This window comes from Chlamydomonas reinhardtii, chromosome 9 (genome assembly GCF_000002595.2).
Source record: "Chlamydomonas reinhardtii strain CC-503 cw92 mt+ chromosome 9, whole genome shotgun sequence".
In the NCBI taxonomy this organism is placed as follows: Eukaryota; Viridiplantae; Chlorophyta; class Chlorophyceae; order Chlamydomonadales; family Chlamydomonadaceae; genus Chlamydomonas; species Chlamydomonas reinhardtii.
Genome location: NC_057012.1, coordinates 210,125 through 226,299, shown reverse-complemented (window position 1 = coordinate 226,299; position 16,175 = coordinate 210,125). Strand labels below are relative to the sequence as shown.

The window sequence follows — 16,175 nt, the reverse complement described above, 5'->3', positions numbered from 1 at the left end:
ATCTGCGACACTATATACCTCTCGCTGGTGGTAGCCTGATAGTGACCCGGCAGGGCTCGACAGTGGTGCCTTACGCATTATGCAGCCACGCTGCTTGGCACGTTCTGGTGCTGCCTGGCGCCAGAGCGCACTCATGTAACAAGCACCTGCCCGCCGGGCCACGCCCATGACATGGGCGCTGGCAAACTGGCCACGTCCTGGATTTTCCTGCCTAACTACAGTTGGGACCGCAACTCTCCATAACTTGCATACCCATCTAACTAGGGAGACTCTGCGGTTGCCTCTAGTGCTCATCCGTGGACGCTGGTCACCTTCCTGCAGGTGCGATGCGGCTCTGCCTCGCCAGTGTGGCGTTGCGGTGTGTCTGTGTGGTGCTATCGCCTGGCCGGGCGCCCGGAGCGCGAGGAATGCGCGTCAGCAAACTTCCAGCCAGCCAGCAACTCGTCGGTACAGTAACTCCGGCGTTCGACCAGCCGCGCACTCCTGCCCTGCCGTTGCCAATTGTGTGCCATTTGTTGGGTTCTGGGAATCAGCTGCACCCTACGGGACTTTACCAACCTGCCTTACCACTTTCCCATCGCACACCCATCTCACCAGGAAGAGCCACTACCGAATGCTCTTGTACTGCCACAGGCACACCAGGTCGGCATCACGGACCGGCCGGGAGCAATCAATCAGCTGTAAAGTCCCCTCCCGTACCAGGGCATTCCAAGCGAACGCAGTGTCACCGTTTGGCCCCTCCAAGCACTTGGGGTGCTCGCGCCCAACCTGGCCGCTCATACACTCCACTGTGTTGGCCTCGTCGCCAAACACATACGTCTCCTTATGCGCCAGCTGCATGAAGTTCAGCACATCCTGCCGGCGCATCTTTTCACCCTTGGCCCCGTCGACAAAAATGACGTCACATTTTGAACTTGAGTTGGCAACGACGGAGGGGATGGTCACAGCCGAATCCCCCTTGATAAAGACAAACCTGCAAGGGAACCGAACCTTGCGTCATGACCCCGATTTGCGGGTTATGTTTTGCATCGATGGGTCGCCGGCGGGGGGCACATTTGGTGACAATACCCAGCCGTTCCCCTGCCACGGTAGTACCTGCTGCCGTAAGCCTCCTGGAAGAATTGCGCATTATCCAGGGCCCACAGGTGGTCACCTAGGTCAAACTCAAGCAGCTTTGCACCGGGCACAGCATCTAGCAAGAGCGCCGCAGAGTGACCGGCATTGAAGCCCAGCTCGCAGCTGCACGCGGGAGCATGAGAGGCGGTGTGTGGGCGTGTTGAAGGGACAGGCGCGCGGGAGCCTTGCGCTTGGCGGGAACACCCGGGCTTACATGGTATTGATGGGGCGAGCGGCCGCCAGCCGCCGCAAGTGGTTGAACATGAATCGAGTCTTTGAAACACCATAGAAGAAGCCCCCCTCCTCCTTGTTGGCGATGCCCCACATGCCTCTCGTGTAGGTCGGGTGCTTGATTTTAGTGAAAGAGTTGATCATATCAAATTTGGTGTCAATTGCCGAGAATAGGTCGTCATCTGGCTGGGTTCGGGGCGCTGGCAAGGGCACGAGCGGGCGCAGCAGCGTCGCGGCCACTAGGCCAGCAACGAAGCAAAGCAGCTGTATTATAACAGCGCGCATTGCTATTGTATCGACAATATGAGTAGAAATTATTTTATGCGGTAAAGACTCGCTCAGTCGTTTCGCACCAGGCGCATTTCCCATGCAGCCAAATGCCCGGTCGTGTGCCACACGCAGATGCCCGGTCGTGTGCCACACGCTGTGCCGTGGTGCTACACAATTCCGCTTCGGGGCGACGTATCGCAATGAGTCTTCCTGGCAGGGGTACATGCACCACTGCTTCCTGGCTTCTCACGGCAGTGGCTGTAAGGGGGCTAGCGGCTGCCATAGCAGGCCATAGCGGGCAGCCTGGTGGCAGCACAAGCTGGTACCGTGCACGCTGATGCCGCCACCGCCGCCGGCCACTTAGCTATTGCTCCCTCTTGAACTTGTGTATTTGAGAGCGTCGACTGCAGTCCGCGCAGATTGGCCATCACGGGCTGGGGTTAGATGGGCCTTGCCGTCGCGCACGCCCCGAGTCATGGCTGCGCAGTAGGGGCCCCGGCGTGCCGACATTACAAGAAGGCAGCATCGTGCAGTATGCGGGTGATTTCACGCCACTACACACGGGGCCGCAGGCTGCAGCATTGGCTGCAACCGGTTTCCTTGCAGACTATTATTGTGTTAGTGTGCGCATCAATGTCCGAGTAAGACTCAAGTAAAGCTTTGGCTATGGGGTAAGGGCTCCCTGGGTGGTTTTATGATTGCCAATGACATGATCGCGAACTTCTTTGCCTGGGAGAGGGGCCCTGAGGGGCAAACCGTGCCACGCCGTGCTTGGGAGAGGGGCCAGGTTAGGGACAGGGGAGGAGGCCCTCTGTCACTCTGTGTATGCATATACATGCCTCAGTCACCGCATAAGTGGTTGCAGATATGCCCTCACACAAAGCCCTTCGAAGGAAAACTGGCTGAAACTTGTTGGAGTATTAGTGCCAGGTGCTCAATGAACCATGTGCAAGCCGGGATGGGCTGCCGGCTGGGTTGTAGATCTGGTAGATTTACGCTGCGGCAAGTATTATTGATCATTACAATATTTACGTGCATCGGCTTATATGCGTCTACAGCCCCGCGCTGATCGTTGACTAGACAAGAATGGCAGACGCAACGGGCTCAACGCAAGACGACGGCTCCAACACCGTGATTGTTATTGTAGGAGTGGTGCTTGTCATAGTTGGAGGCGCGCTGCTTTATTCTTTTATTCAATACCAGCGGATGATGGCCAACGCGCCCGCACGGCCAAAGAAGAAGCTAGGGGCGAAGCAGATCAAGCGCGAAAAGCTGAAGATGGGCGTTCGGCCGCCGGGCGACGACTGAGTGAGCATGGAGGGTGAGTCGGGTGCGCGAAGGAGCGACCTTCGTGCCTACGGGAATGGAAGGGTCGGACCATCGTGGCGAGTAGTGCAAGGGATACGTGTTTTACAATTGCGGCGTCCGGGAGGAGAGGGTGGGTCCGTCCGAGAGGGAGAGTGGAGGGGTAGGGAACACGGGAACAAACGCAAAGTGGCGGCACACCAGCGCACTGTTGGCGACCGCTTCAGCACATGCTGCCGGTGCTGCTGCGCTTGCCCCCAGGTGATGTGACAACTTCCCCATCTGATCGCAGGACAGCGGCCGGCCGCCGCGGAAGCGCTGGAACGAAATAGGACTTTGTTTGGGTGAAGCTGGTGCACCGTGCAAGACGGTAGGACTGAACGGGATGGCCACACGGCAGTCTCTACAAGCTATCTTTGACCTTAGTGTTTTCCGCGCAGTATCACATGAAGAGGCGTGCTGGCAAGTACATGATATATTTTGATGCTGTGATGTGACTTGGAGCCGCCGTGTAGCCGTAACCGCTGCCGTGTGCCGCTGCAATGTAATGATGCATGCAAGCAGCAGGCGGTGGCATCCGCATCCATAACAACTCCAAGACAAAAGGTGCAGCTTACCTGTGAACCCCTCCTAGACCTTCTAGCACAGCTGATACGTGCACTTGCTTCAGGGAGGCGCAGCGGCCTTGCTCGTGCCAGGGCTGCGACCTACAGCTGGCATGGGTTGGTTTAGATCCCGCCAAACCCGCCTCCGATTCAGAAACTTCGTAAACTCTTGCGCCGCTGGCTGCCTAGGCCGCTGGCTTGAGCAGCACTGTGGGTCGCACTAACGGACCTGTGGGAACGCGGAGCCCCGGCGGGAGACTAACAACTGTCATTTCACGGATGTGGTACTGCATTTTGGTACAATACACGATGGGTTGTGGGAGCCGTTGGGAGCCGGTTATTGAAGCCGCGCCGTACGGGGCGGGGCCAGATTAAAGGTCCAAGGGCGTGACTTCGCATGACTCACGCCGTCTATGTCATATGTCTATACCGCCATGCTAAGGCAAGGTGTGTCAGCTTTGAGCATGCCAATGCTCATCACCGGCCACTTCCATGGCAGCGTACAGAATCAGTGGCAGCCACCTGGGTGCCACTCGGGCATGTCCCTTGGGACTGCGTGAGTCCAAGACCGCAGACCACTAAACTGGCATCATGTGACATATATAATAGTCCCTGAACGGTCCCGGGGCATAAATTCGAGCGAGAGCTGAAGTCGAAATGCTAAATGTCGCGTCGCCAAGACTGTGCAGAATTCGCGTGACGCTATCAGGATTCCATCTATAGATTCAACCATATTGACGGCACTTGGGCTAGCCCCAAAACACCGCCTATGCGAGATATGGGCTTCGGTCAATTTCGCGACTTGAGCCCCGACCAACATGTTTTAGTCCTCTGTCGAGCGCTATTGCCCATTGATGCTGTTAGATATGTATGTACAAAAAGGCGGCGTCTAAATCGTGCGGTAGGATTTGCCCCGGGCGACTCCCGGAGCCCTCCGAGTGTGCGGGTTTGGCTGGGGATTTGCACCCCCCGGACGGAATGCGCCGTACGACACCGCAGGGCTACTCGGCCTAGATCAACCCCGGCCCAAAACCCGTGTCGGTTGCAACGGGGTCACAATGCCGTGTCAAACAGAACGGGTCGAATGGGTCTGAAGGTGCTACCAGCGCCTCAAAGTCGGGGCAGCGTCTGGACTCGGCCCAAACCGGGAGTGGCACCCGGGTGGTGGCAGCGTACATGGTCCGGAAAGCACAGCACGGTGCGCAAGGCTACCACTCCTTCAAAAGCCATCGTCCTCAGGAACGCCCAGCTAAACGTTCCCTCAATTCCACCTTCGAACAAGTGTTCACTGGAAAAGGGGCTGAGCCCCTCCACAGTCTGAGGCCAAACAGCCTCATCGCCCGGACACAGCCGGGGTCGGTTTCCACAGGCACATAGCCAAACCAGGTGCCCATCTAGCAGTCGCGATGCCACAGCAAAGCCAACCACAGCCAGACGCAGCACAGTTGTCAACAGGCGCAATACTTGTCATGCCGCTATGCATGCCGCTAGGCACGGAGGAGCTACGGCCTTCAACAAGGAGGTGGCTGCCTTAGGGAGGCAGGAAAAGGGCTGAGCCCTTTTCTCCCGGGTCGTTATCAACCCAGCCACCTTGACGCGGGCGCCTACTAAGCACACGCCTCTATGTTGGGGGCCTTTGGCATCCCCGCAAATCCGGATGTGGCCGGTTGGGTGGGGTGCACAGTCCGTGCTAACCCGCAGCTAACAAACTAGTCACGTCACTCGCCGCCAATCGACACGTGCACCCTCAGCCCCACGCCCTGCTAGCGCCGTTCAGGCTCTCAGCCCGGCCCCGCCGCCGGCGGCGGCCATGGCGGCCGCTGCAGCTTGCTCGGCCGCTCGAAGCCCATCAGCTTCAGCAGGAGGAGCACACGGATCACGTTGGCGGCGGGATGTCGCGGTTCTGGGGATGGGGAACGGGGAGGAAGAAGAGAGCGCATCACTATTAAATTGTTCACAGTCCGCACATTTTATTGCATGAGCTGTCCCAACCGTCAACCTGTCAATCAATCCGTCCCCAGTGCCCAGCCGTCCCCGCACATGCACGGTCCTCACCCAGGTCGTCAAGCAGTCGTTGCAGACTTTGACCGACCAGGGCCGCTGCCCCTCCTTCAGCCCCCCAAGCCGCTTGATGGCCATCTCCTGACACCCGCAGTTGTAGCAGGTCTGCATGGTCGGGAGGGTGGGAGGGAGGGGGGCCACACAATAAGGGCTTCAAAAAATACAACCGTAAGCATGCTGTGTGGGCTGTCGTGACCTTGAAGGCGGGCTTAAGTGCACAGCCTAACCCAATTGTACGTTGTTAACCGCCTGCTGGCCAGGGTAGCGGCGGTGGTGGACCGGCTGCTGTCGCCGGCCCACTTTGATGCCAACCCCCAGGCATGCCCGCCCTCCCCTGTGCCCGCCTGGCCTCTCGATTGCACTTATGCAACTGCCTCCGGCGGTGGGGGGGCGGGCCTGTTACGCATGTGTCTGACGGATACCGATTACCGCACCCTTGCCCGTGTGTTGTGCTTGCAACTGCATTCGGTGTTTGGGCGTATCATTGACCTTGAGCAAACTGCGTTTCTGATGGACCGCCGCATTGCCGATAACGTCCTCTTGCTCCAACTTACTCCTGGCCTGTTGAAAGCCGCCAAAAAGGCCCCGGGTGTGGCGGCCTTCCTAGACTTTTACAAGGCGTATGATACGGTGATACCGCTCTTTTCTGCTCGCGTGTCTGGAGCGCATGGGCGTGGGGGCGGGCTTTCTTACGTGGGTGTCCCGCCTGTTAACGGATACGCGTGGGGCTGCCTCAAGTGGTGAATGGACGTGTGTCAGGATGGGTGCCGTTGATGGCGGGCGTGCGGCAGGGCTGCCCGTTGGCTCGGTTGCTCTACCTCGCTGTGGCGCAAGCCCTAAGTGGCTACGCAGCCGGGGGCATGGTGTGCTAGCTAACCTTGCGTCGGTGCTGGCGTCCCAGTATGCGGATGATTGCACGCCGTTTTAGAGGGGTTTCAGGTGGTGCCGGGGTTCCTGGCGGCGGACATGCATGGATGTGTTTCGGCGGGCGTCTGGACAACCCCGCTCACCCCGGCGGGCAAGCCGTTTGCGCGCCTGCTGAAAGCCATGACTGAATTGCCTGCGGTGGCGCCACCCGAGCTGGGCGCGTGGGTGAGTCATGTGCCGTTGTGGGCTAACGGCCTAACCCGGCGCTGTGCGAGGACGGCCGCACTTGGGAAGTGGCTTTCGCGGATTTGTTCGCTCTGCCGGGACTGGCGTGTGTGGGCCAGCTGGTTGCAGCGCATGAAGGGCTGAACGAACTGCGGCAGGCATGTACACGCCCTTGGGCGTGGGGCTCCCGGTTTGGTGAAGCGTGTGGGCAAATGTATGTGACTGCTGTGTGGCGGCGGGTGCTGCACTGGAGTACGCGGGCGCGCCTGCCGTCGCCCCTGCCGGGGCCGGCGGCGTCGCCTCAAGAGGCGGCCGACCGGTTTGCTGCGGCGGTGGTCCTTCTCTCCGCTGGCTGGGCTGCCGCGCACCGCGCGTGCCGCCCAGCTGGCTCGGGGGCTTGCGGCTGCGCTGCCGCTCCCGGCAGCCGACATCGTGAGTGCTACGGCGGAGTCGGTGCAGCAGGTGGTGCGGGGGCTTGGCTGGTTGCAGTGCGGGGGGCCGCCCATCCTGCTCACTGCCTACACGGTGGAGGCGGGGACCGTGCTTCAAATGGCTCCACAGTTAGCCGCCCTGAAGGCTAAGCATTTGCAATATGTGTGTGACGCGGGTGTGTTGGGCGTGGAGGCTGCCCTGGCGGCGGCGCGGGCCTTCGTGTGCACCTTGGCCCGCTTGTGGTCGCTGAAATGGGAGAATCGTCATAAGGAAGCACTGTGGCGTGTGGCCGCCAACGCTTGCTGGGCGTTTCCACGGCATGCTAGCGAGCGGGCGCAAGGCGTTGCTGTTGACCCGTGTTGGGCGTGTGGGGTTGACATGCAGGATGGGAACCGGCGTCACTGGTTGTGGGACTGCACTGTTGCGCGGGAAATATGGGGATGGCTATGGGTTTCATGCCAGAGGATGCTTTAAGTGCCTTCTCTCGTGAGGAGTTGTGGTTATTGCGCCTGCGGGGCTTATGCCACCTGTGTGGGATGTGGTGTGTCTCGCTCTATGTCTGCCCGGGACTTTGGTCTGCAGCGTATGGTTATGGCCGGGCTGGCGGCGCGAGCGAAGCTGCCGTCGGCCCGGGTGCTGAGCATTGGACTTGCCGTCGTCGCTGACTTCTGGGGTCGTCTCAAGACGTTTGTGACTTTGGGTATCAGGCCAAAGGGTTGGGACACTGTTCTGCGCATCCTTTCATCTCTCGGGCTGTTGGTGAGGGCATGGTATTGCGCTTGCCGTATGACGCTGATTCCCCGCCTCCCCCACCGTGAGAGGTTGTGGGTGGTTGGTGGCTTTGTGTGTGGGCAGAACGCACGTGTGGGGGACCGTTCTAGTGCCTGGACGCTTGCGCCCTGGTTAGTGCGTGCACTGTGCGTGTGTGCTGCGGCCTGGACGATTCCCGGCACTCCGGTGTGGCGTTGAGGCACAGCGGTGGGGCTCTGGCGGGTTGAGGCTTGGCTAGGACTCACTGTGCGCGGAGTCACGCGGATTTTGACCGCGGGAGGGTTTGCAGCAACGTCCGGGTAGGTCGAGTCAAGTTGGGCCCTGATAGCATGTGATGGCTCGCTCGGCGTCTTCGGGTGCTGGGACTGTCCCCTCTGTAACATCCGCATTCCTAACTCAACTGTAAGTACCACCGTCCTGCTACCATACTGCCACGCTCAATTGGTGATTTTATAATTGGTGACAGAAACACGGAGGTGGCTGCCTTAGGGAGGCAGGAGAAGGGCTGAGCCCTCCCCTCCCGGGTCGTTATCAACCCAGCCACCTTGACGCGGGCGCCTACTAAGCACACGCCTCTATGTTGGGGGCCTTTGGCATCCCCGCAAATCCGGACGTGGCCGGTTGGGTGGGGTGCACAGTCCCTGCTAACCCGCAGCTAACAAACTAGTCACGTCACTCGCCGCCAATCGACACGTGCACCCTCAGCCCCACGCCCTGCTAGCGCCGTTCAGGCTCTCAGCCCGGCCCCGCCGCCGGCGGCGGCCATGGCGGCCGCTGCAGCTTGCTCGGCCGCTCGAAGCCCATCAGCTTCAGCAGGAGGAGCACACGGATCACGTTGGCGGCGGAGACGTCGCGGTTCTGGGGATGGGGAACGGGGAGGAAGAAGAGAGCGCATCACTATTAAATTGTTCACAGTCCGCACATTTTATTGCATGAGCTGTCCCAACCGTCAACCTGTCAATCAATCCGTCCCCAGTGCCCAGCCGTCCCCGCACATGCACGGTCCTCACCCAGGTCGTCAAGCAGTCGTTGCAGACTTTGACCGACCAGGGCAGCTGCCCCTCCTTCGGCCCCCCAAGCCGCTTGATATGGCCATCTCCTGACACCCGCAGTTGTAGCAGGTTGCGTTAGGGCGCCTCGGCCGGCCTTCGTGGCCGTGCCAATCCCCTGTGGCCCCTCCATGGCGTCCCTGGCGTTGCTTAGGTCAGCTGTAGTGCGTCAGTACTGCTCTGGCTGCGGCGCGTCATTCAGTCGGCGACATCATCGTCGCCGTCCTGCCGAGCGGCCCCCGCTCTGGCAATCTTTGCCGAACAACATGACTTCATACCGTGGAGCCTTCGCGACCTAGCGTGGGTGGCGCGCCTGCTCGCCGGTCGACCTCGTCCTCATGGCTTCGCGATGCTTCTGGCGGGGCGCTCGCTGCTGCCGGGCTCGCAGCGGCGTGTCCTCTTGAGCGGCTCTTTCGGTAACGGAGGGCCGATTGGAGCTGCTGGCGACTCTTGCTGTGGGCTGCTGCCGCGGCCTGACGTGGCGCCGGGCTCGCCGCGCGTGAACAGGGGCACGCTGCGGCGGGAGCCAGGACCGGCGTCTTCCGGGCGGCGGCGGCTGGAGCTGTGGGCGCATCTACACACATCGTGGTGTGGCCAGTGGAGAGAACTGCTTGGCGAATGCAGTCTGGCGAAGGCAGTCCAGCGAAGGCTGGCTAGCGCAGGCCGACTAAGCGAAGGCTGGCTGGCGCTGTCTGCTGTGCTAGGATGTTGCGAGGCTGTGTGGACTTGGTTGGGCGGTGGGCGTGCCTGCACCGCCTGCGCTAGGTTGCGGGCGCTGTGGCTTGTGCTGTCTGGTGGGTCGGACCGGCTGATCCTCGTGGTTCAGCGAACTTGCACGGCCCTAGCTAGGCCGTCTACAGGATGCAGCTTATTCGGGCTGCACCCAACAGTGTGAGGGCCCTGCCCTGTTGGTGCTGGTGTTTTGGGGTAGGAGTTGCACTTTGCAAAGTGGCAGTCAGTCTGACGCCGGCTTAGGTGAGCAGCGCTAGCGTTTGCGGTAAGCCTTGCTCGGGGTTCCTCCCCTCCTTCAGTGAGGCGAGGAGCATGGGGGTCATTCGAGGTTCTCTCCTCGAGTGTGCGTACGTGTCTCGTGCGTTTATGAAGCCCTGGCTTGCCCGCGGCTGTCATCTCACATGTAACCTCTATTCGCTAAATGCGGCAACCTGCCCGGCCCTCGTGCGCCTCCTGGGTGCCCTCAGCTACCTGCCTCCGGTCACTATCCTACACCCGGCTGTGCTGGTGCCAGGGCCCTGGTGCTTTGCATTTCCGCTCTGGGGCAATCCAGTCTTGCCGTGTGCGGCGGGGCTTGCGGCGGGTGGCTTGGAACGTGACTTCCCGGCTCTCATGGCGCTGCCGGGTATGCTCACGCTCGGCACGGCAGTGCGGTGCTGGGAGGCGCTGGCCGCGGTGCGCCAGTTAGTGGCTTCCAAGCCGGCTGGTGCGCTCGGGCCACGCCTCGCACGTCGCTGCACTATACAGTACAAGCGGTCCGTCCTGCGCACCATCCTGCGCATTACGGATCTGGCTCGCGTGCCGCCGGAGCTGCAGTCCGGCCCGGATGCTGCTGGCCCGTGTACCGGCGGCGTGGAGGGTGGCGGCGTCGGCCACACTGCATGCGCCTGGCGGCGCGGCCTCCGCAACTCCTGCACCCCAGGTATGGCTGCTGCTTGCGCAGAGCCTGGGGTGGCGGCATGGCGCGGCTGACGTGCCATTGCTGACCCTCACGGTGAAGCAGGCAACCCAGCTTCAACTCACGCCTGCGTACGACGCACTCCGCGTGCGTCACTTGGCCTGCATCTAAGAGGCCTACAGCGGCGCCGCGCCGCCGGCGGAAGCGATTCATGCGCTGCGGGCGGCCCTGGCGCGGCTGTGGGCTTTGGTGTGGGAGCCGTGACACAAGGAACCGCTCTGGCGCCTGGCAGTCAATGGATTCACGGGCTTTGGGATGCTTGCGGTGTGGGCCGCGGATGGACGCGTAGAGAAATGCCCGTGTGGGACTCAGATGACTGCTGGGGCTAGGGCTCATCACTTCTGGGACTGTGTGGTGGCGGAGGCTCTGCGTGATGTGATGCGGGAACATGCGAATGTGGACATCACACGGAACCAGTTGTGGTAGTACAGGCGCCACCAGGGCTATCGCAGGCGGTGTGGGACATCGTGTGCTTGGCTGCTGTGGCGGCCCTGGAATACGGCCGACAGCGCCTTTACGCTTGCCGTGATGCTGCAGACCGGACTGCGGAGGTTGCTATTGTGCGAAGGATCGGTGTGGAGGTGATTGCGGACTTCTGGTCACGGCTAGCTGCGTTTGTGAATTTGCGTCGGCCTCCGCGCCGCTGGGACCTTGTCCTGAACCAGCACCCATTCCTAGCGTCAGGTGATGTTGGAGGGTTATCTTTGTAGGGCCAGCAGCGGACGGACTCGCCACCCGGCCTCACCCTAGCTTGTCAGCTTAGGGACTCGCAAGAGGTAGTCTTATGACGCCGACCCACGGCTTAGGTGAGCAGCGCTAGCGTTTGCGGTGAGCCGGGCCTGGGGTTCCTCTCCTCTCCGGAGGCGAGGAGCATGGGGGTCATTCCTCGGGTGAGCGTGCGTGTCTCATACGTTTTGGGGCCCTGCCTTAGTCCACGGCTGTCGTCCCACATGTAACCTCTATCAGCTAAATATCTTGGTCCCGGTGATGCTGTTTTTGCCTTTCTAATCAGCCATGGTGACAGGTGGCGGGTCCAGCACGTTCGCAAGCGGGCGTGCAGCTTGGGCACGGAATGCGCCGGGCAGGGGCGGGGGGGCGGGGGAAGCGAGCATTAATTATGCAGCATAAATTTGATGCTTTTGAGCCCTGAACCTTTGAGGCCGTGAAAAGCTATAGGCAACGTCTTCAGGCGGCAAGTTGCCGCCGGCAACAACGCGGTTCTGGCCAGGGAAGGTGACGAAGGAGGTGACAGGGGAGGTGTGCCACGGGGGTGAGTGGTTGGGGTCCGAACGTGTCCGACAAAGGCGACCGGCGACCAGCGACGAAGCGGTTGTCGGCGGGTCATATAACCGTAGCCGTGATGTCGCCCCGTCAATTGCTAAGTGATCATGTTGTTATGCACTAATTTGCCATCGATATGTAGGGGCCAGCGCAACTGTCCCTTATTCATGTCGTTGATCAGCCCCCTTCTGCTTGCGTTCTTCACTGTAGAAATCCTTATGTATATCATAAAGTGCAACGTGACTATTTTGCAGGGCTATCGTGTGCCCATGCAGCGCTTGCAAAGCGCTTGCTCCGCGAGCGAGCTGGCGCTGCCGCGTTGATGTAGTATGCCTTTCATGTTATCATGCATGTATTGCTGTATGTGATCTGGGCAAAACCGCAGAAATTAGGGACCCCATCTTGCACCTTTTCTCCCGGCCACAACCAGATTTCACTGCCCTCGTCAATGTATTTGGGGCTTTGATGATGCAATCATCCCGGCGCAGTAGCTCTGCCGGGTAACGACTCGGTATTCAGACATCCCGTCTCGCGCCTTTTTTTCTGCGCGCATTTTTGCGGAATGTTGTTAGCCATGAATCTGGGGGATGCGTATAGCTACCTAGAAATCTCTTCAGACGACACTATCTCGCCGGCACCGCGCTGAATTTGACTAAAATGGGGATTCGGAGATGAGGGGGCATCGCTCTGCATCTGACCTTCCCGGGTCCCATATGAGCAAAATATCTGAGTTGCTACTGATAATATTAAACAATGTCACTTAGACGCCATGCGCTGGCGCTATGTTGTGGCGCGATTGGTTTGGCACTAGGCCTCCTTATCGCGCCATCGAAATTGCAAGTACCGGCTGCCACAGAAAATGTTGCTGCATCACAAGAATTGTTCTGCAAGGAGCTGTACCCGCTGGTCACACCCAACATGAATAGAACTCTCTTTCCGAAAACCGACCAGCCGATCTACGTGTATAACAACGGTGATGGTGTTAGCTCCTGGATCCTGCAAGGACAAGAGCACGAGCCTCACGAGCTCAGCGAGATTCTTGGCGCCATGAGTCGCTCCAAGTCCCGGAGCCCCCTCTACGTGGACGTGGGCGCCAACGTCGGCTCTCTGTGCCTCCGGGTTGCAGCTAACGGGTATCGTGTAGTGGCGTTTGAGGGCATGGCGGCAAACCTGCTTCTGCTGCGGAACTCCATCTGTGCGGCACCTGGTGTCGCTGACCGGCTCCACCTGTACCCCTTTGGTCTTTCGGACGCGGAGTCAACGTGCCCCATCTACTCTCAGCCGACGAACGTGGGAGATGGAATTGTGGCCTGCACCAAGGCGGAGCAAACCAAGCTCCTGTCTGAGGGCTGCCAGCAGCGTGGAGAGCTGCGGCTTAAGCGGCTGGATGCAGTCATAAACGAGCCAATTGAGGTGTTAAAGGTGGATGTGGAGGGTTTTGAGGCGTTTGTGCTGAGTGGGGCGAAGGGTCTGTTGAGGCGGCGGGCCGTACGGCACCTCATGGTGGAGTTCTGGGAACGGACTTCTCCCAAGGTGGTTGCTGAGTTAAAGGAGCTCGGCTTCGAGCTCAGCTTGCAGGGCTTCTCAGGGCCGTGGGCTACACTCGCTGAGATTCAGAAGAAGATAGCGGCGGACAAGATTGTGAACGTCTACTGCAGGCTGGACAAGTAGCTTTTGTGCTTGGTGGTTCTGATGCGTGCTGCTGCGTTGGCCCCAGGTCGGGCAAATGATGACCTTTTATGCGGGACAGGCGCCTTGGGGGTGGGGCAAGACACGGGGGCAAGAGGTTCCCGCACTCTGATGACAAGGGGCAGGGTGACGAAGACCCGAGTGCGAGCAAGGGTTGCATGCGCCGTGTGTGCAGCTAAGCCAAAACATTTCCCCGGCCCCAGACTACTTTGGGCATGGAGGACATGATGTTTAAATCCGGAGCCTGCCGCATGATAATTGTCCATACTCCATGCACGGAAGTCGCATCAGAACTAGAGCGCATAGCCTATAGCCTAAACCCGTGCGGTAGCTTATACCGTTACGCGTGCGGCGTGCCAGCCAAATCGCCCTTACTATTCCCGCCATTTGCCATTTTGATACAGCCACAATACACTGCACTCAGGCCACCGTGTGCATCAGGAGCACTTCAGGTTCTCCACAGACGCAAAACGTTGGGGCTACCGCTACGTTCTGTACTTCTGTTAGCACCTATGCACAGATCATACGCCGAATGGACACCAATCATCCAGTGTATAAACAGCACGGTGTTTTGAATGCGACATGCCAAGAAGGGACAGGCCTCCGCAGGGTTGCCACGAGCAGGTACCATCTGCCGACTGCCAACACAAGAATTGCAACCATGCAGCAGTCTCCAACATCAAGCGTGTCTCGGCCTCTCGGGCACAACACCGTGAGTCGAAGCCAGAAGCTGACAGCCCCACTACGCAGAGCGCCGCTGCCCAAACGTGTGTGGAACGAATGCGCCACAGAATTACCCAGCGACCGGAAACCAAACCCACAACCCACGTAAGGTGAGGGCGGCGAGGATCTCCAACAACTTGGCACCACCAGGAGCACACAGCCCCAGTGCATCCTGTACCGCTTTTTCAAACATCCTTGCAACACCCCCCCCCCGTGCAAGGAAGGGTGGTGAGTGGGACCGCGTCCCAACCCGGTGTTATGGCGGCAAACCGGAACAGGTGCCGCTTTGGCTACTCGGACGCCAGCTGCACCTCCTCCCATGACCTGCGCCGGCAACAGCACGAAACAACAATGCACAATCGTAATCACCCACAGCAATAGTTACGTACCCCCGTGCGAGCACCTCAGCCTAACCGTAGAGCTAAGCCCGCACTGCAGTAACACTGCCTTTCTGCACCGCCCCGGCTCCGCACCTGCTGAGCGGGTCTGGCTTGTGCAGCGTGAAGCCGCGCGCCTGTGTCTCCGGCGGCAGCTCCAGCGCCCGGTCCAGCGGGTGCAGCAGCTCGCAGCGCACAAACAGCGCGTGCGTGAAGGCCTGCGCGGCACACTGGCGTGTTCAGCCCTCCGACCCAGGCCTTGCTATCCTGACAGCTGCATCATCAATGCATGGAGGTAACTGTGCATGCGGCGTGCGGTGCCTCCCTGGGGGGCTTCTCTGCCACGCACCAGGTTGTAGCAGTAGCAGTAGCCGTGACCCGCCGCCAGCCCCACGAAGGCCGCCAGCGAGGCGCCGTAGTGGCGGCTGCCGTCCCACACCGCGCTGTCGTTGCGCGGCACCGTGACCGCCTGCATAGACGTGGCAGTGCCAAACGGATAGGGAGGAAGAGTTGCGGTGCAACTTTTGATAGTTTCAAAGTAAAATGCGCGTAGAATATCTGTCCACAGGCGTAGCCGAGCCAAGCAGCGCACGCAGTTGTGCAGGACAGTGTACTTCTATCAACACGCGCCTGGGTGTTGGGGAAGTTAGGGTTGAACTCGACAGCAACGACGGAGGGCGTGAACTGCCGCGCCTCCAGCAGCGCCTTCCAGATCCAGTAGTCCTGCGGGGCCGCGCGGGAGGGACACAGCGCCGCGCTTGCATGGCATGTTGTCAACGTGTGCACTTCCGTGTACAGCTAAGTTGGATTGCTGGACCGTGCTGCCTATGCAGTGGCCAGCGCACCTTATATCAATCCTAGGCCCATGCATTGCACTGGGTGAAAGGGATTGGCCATGCTGTGTCAAAGCCATATACGGTATAAGTGGAGCCTGTCCATCCCTTTTCTGTCCACTTCCGCCAAGCCACCAAATGACGCCAATGCCGAGTGTCGCAGGGTACTACACGCACTGCGCGCCACAGCGCTAACCACTGGCCCGCAGCCCACACCAGCAACGTCGCACACACTGTCCAATCTTGTCCATGCTTGCCGGCCTCCTGGGCCGGCGACATCCAAGCAGTCATGTACCCATCCTCGTGGTCCTTAGCACGTCGACTCAGAGTGCACTCATTCAATGGTGATAGCTCTGTCGAAGCCTTGCCTGGATTGCGCTGCACAGGACCCCACCCCAGCCTGACCCGCCCCGAGCATGGTGGAAACACCCCACCACCAACACACACACACACACACACACACACACACACACACACACACACACACACACACACACACACACACACACACACACACACACACACACACACACACACACACACACACACACACACACACACACACACACACACACACACACACACACACACACACACACACACACACACACACACATACTCAGACTGTCTACTGCCCCCCCCCCCCTCTT

At 59.9% G+C, this 16,175-nt stretch overlaps 8 protein-coding genes across 8 annotated transcripts in view; 4 read left to right on the top strand and 4 right to left on the bottom strand.

The window, feature by feature from the left end:
• Positions 1-5: 5 nt before the first annotated feature.
• Positions 6-1,667, bottom strand: CHLRE_09g386754v5 (uncharacterized protein). The gene is made up of 3 exons (XM_043065411.1): positions 1,331-1,667; positions 1,096-1,239; positions 6-973 (listed from the first exon to the last, which is right to left on the bottom strand). The coding sequence occupies exons 1-3, from the start codon at positions 1,489-1,491 to the stop codon at positions 607-609; spliced, it is 672 nt and encodes a 223-aa protein (XP_042920707.1). The 5' UTR covers positions 1,492-1,667; the 3' UTR covers positions 6-606.
• An 820-nt stretch (positions 1,668-2,487) lies between these two features.
• CHLRE_09g386753v5 (uncharacterized protein) lies at positions 2,488-3,482 on the top strand. Its single transcript, XM_043065410.1, has 2 exons — positions 2,488-2,938; positions 3,215-3,482. The coding sequence occupies exon 1, from the start codon at positions 2,704-2,706 to the stop codon at positions 2,923-2,925; it is 222 nt and encodes a 73-aa protein (XP_042920706.1). The 5' UTR covers positions 2,488-2,703; the 3' UTR covers positions 2,926-2,938; positions 3,215-3,482.
• Positions 3,483-4,695: 1,213 nt separating this feature from the next.
• CHLRE_09g386752v5 (uncharacterized protein) lies at positions 4,696-6,197 on the bottom strand. The gene is made up of 3 exons (XM_043065409.1): positions 6,023-6,197; positions 5,583-5,693; positions 4,696-5,430 (listed from the first exon to the last, which is right to left on the bottom strand). Exons 1-3 carry the CDS (start codon positions 6,051-6,053, stop codon positions 5,309-5,311), a joined length of 264 nt encoding a protein of 87 aa, XP_042920705.1. The 5' UTR covers positions 6,054-6,197; the 3' UTR covers positions 4,696-5,308.
• A 580-nt stretch (positions 6,198-6,777) lies between these two features.
• On the top strand, positions 6,778-8,275 carry CHLRE_09g386751v5 (uncharacterized protein). Its single transcript, XM_043065408.1, has 2 exons — positions 6,778-7,112; positions 7,242-8,275. The coding sequence occupies exons 1-2, from the start codon at positions 6,893-6,895 to the stop codon at positions 7,259-7,261; spliced, it is 240 nt and encodes a 79-aa protein (XP_042920704.1). The 5' UTR covers positions 6,778-6,892; the 3' UTR covers positions 7,262-8,275.
• A 130-nt stretch (positions 8,276-8,405) lies between these two features.
• Positions 8,406-9,857, bottom strand: CHLRE_09g386749v5 (uncharacterized protein). Its single transcript, XM_043065407.1, has 2 exons — positions 9,211-9,857; positions 8,406-8,741 (listed from the first exon to the last, which is right to left on the bottom strand). Exons 1-2 carry the CDS (start codon positions 9,514-9,516, stop codon positions 8,619-8,621), a joined length of 429 nt encoding a protein of 142 aa, XP_042920703.1. The 5' UTR covers positions 9,517-9,857; the 3' UTR covers positions 8,406-8,618.
• Positions 9,858-10,067: 210 nt separating this feature from the next.
• Positions 10,068-12,513, top strand: CHLRE_09g386748v5 (uncharacterized protein). Its single transcript, XM_043065406.1, has one exon. The coding sequence runs from the start codon at positions 10,277-10,279 to the stop codon at positions 10,634-10,636; it is 360 nt and encodes a 119-aa protein (XP_042920702.1). The 5' UTR covers positions 10,068-10,276; the 3' UTR covers positions 10,637-12,513.
• Positions 12,514-12,637: 124 nt separating this feature from the next.
• Positions 12,638-13,803, top strand: CHLRE_09g386747v5 (uncharacterized protein). The gene has a single exon (XM_001695119.2). It carries the CDS (start codon positions 12,951-12,953, stop codon positions 13,572-13,574), a length of 624 nt encoding a protein of 207 aa, XP_001695171.2. The 5' UTR covers positions 12,638-12,950; the 3' UTR covers positions 13,575-13,803.
• Positions 13,804-13,805: 2 nt separating this feature from the next.
• Positions 13,806-16,175, bottom strand: part of CHLRE_09g386746v5 (uncharacterized protein) — a 6,392-nt gene continuing 4,022 nt past the window's right edge. Inside the window, exons 8-11 of the mRNA XM_043065405.1 lie at positions 15,323-15,449; positions 15,042-15,161; positions 14,789-14,910; positions 13,806-14,639 (exon numbers count right to left, since the gene is read on the bottom strand). Coding sequence (XP_042920701.1) covers positions 14,606-14,639; positions 14,789-14,910; positions 15,042-15,161; positions 15,323-15,449 — 403 coding nt within the window. The 3' untranslated portion in view covers positions 13,806-14,605. The remainder of the gene's footprint in view (positions 14,640-14,788; positions 14,911-15,041; positions 15,162-15,322; positions 15,450-16,175) is intronic.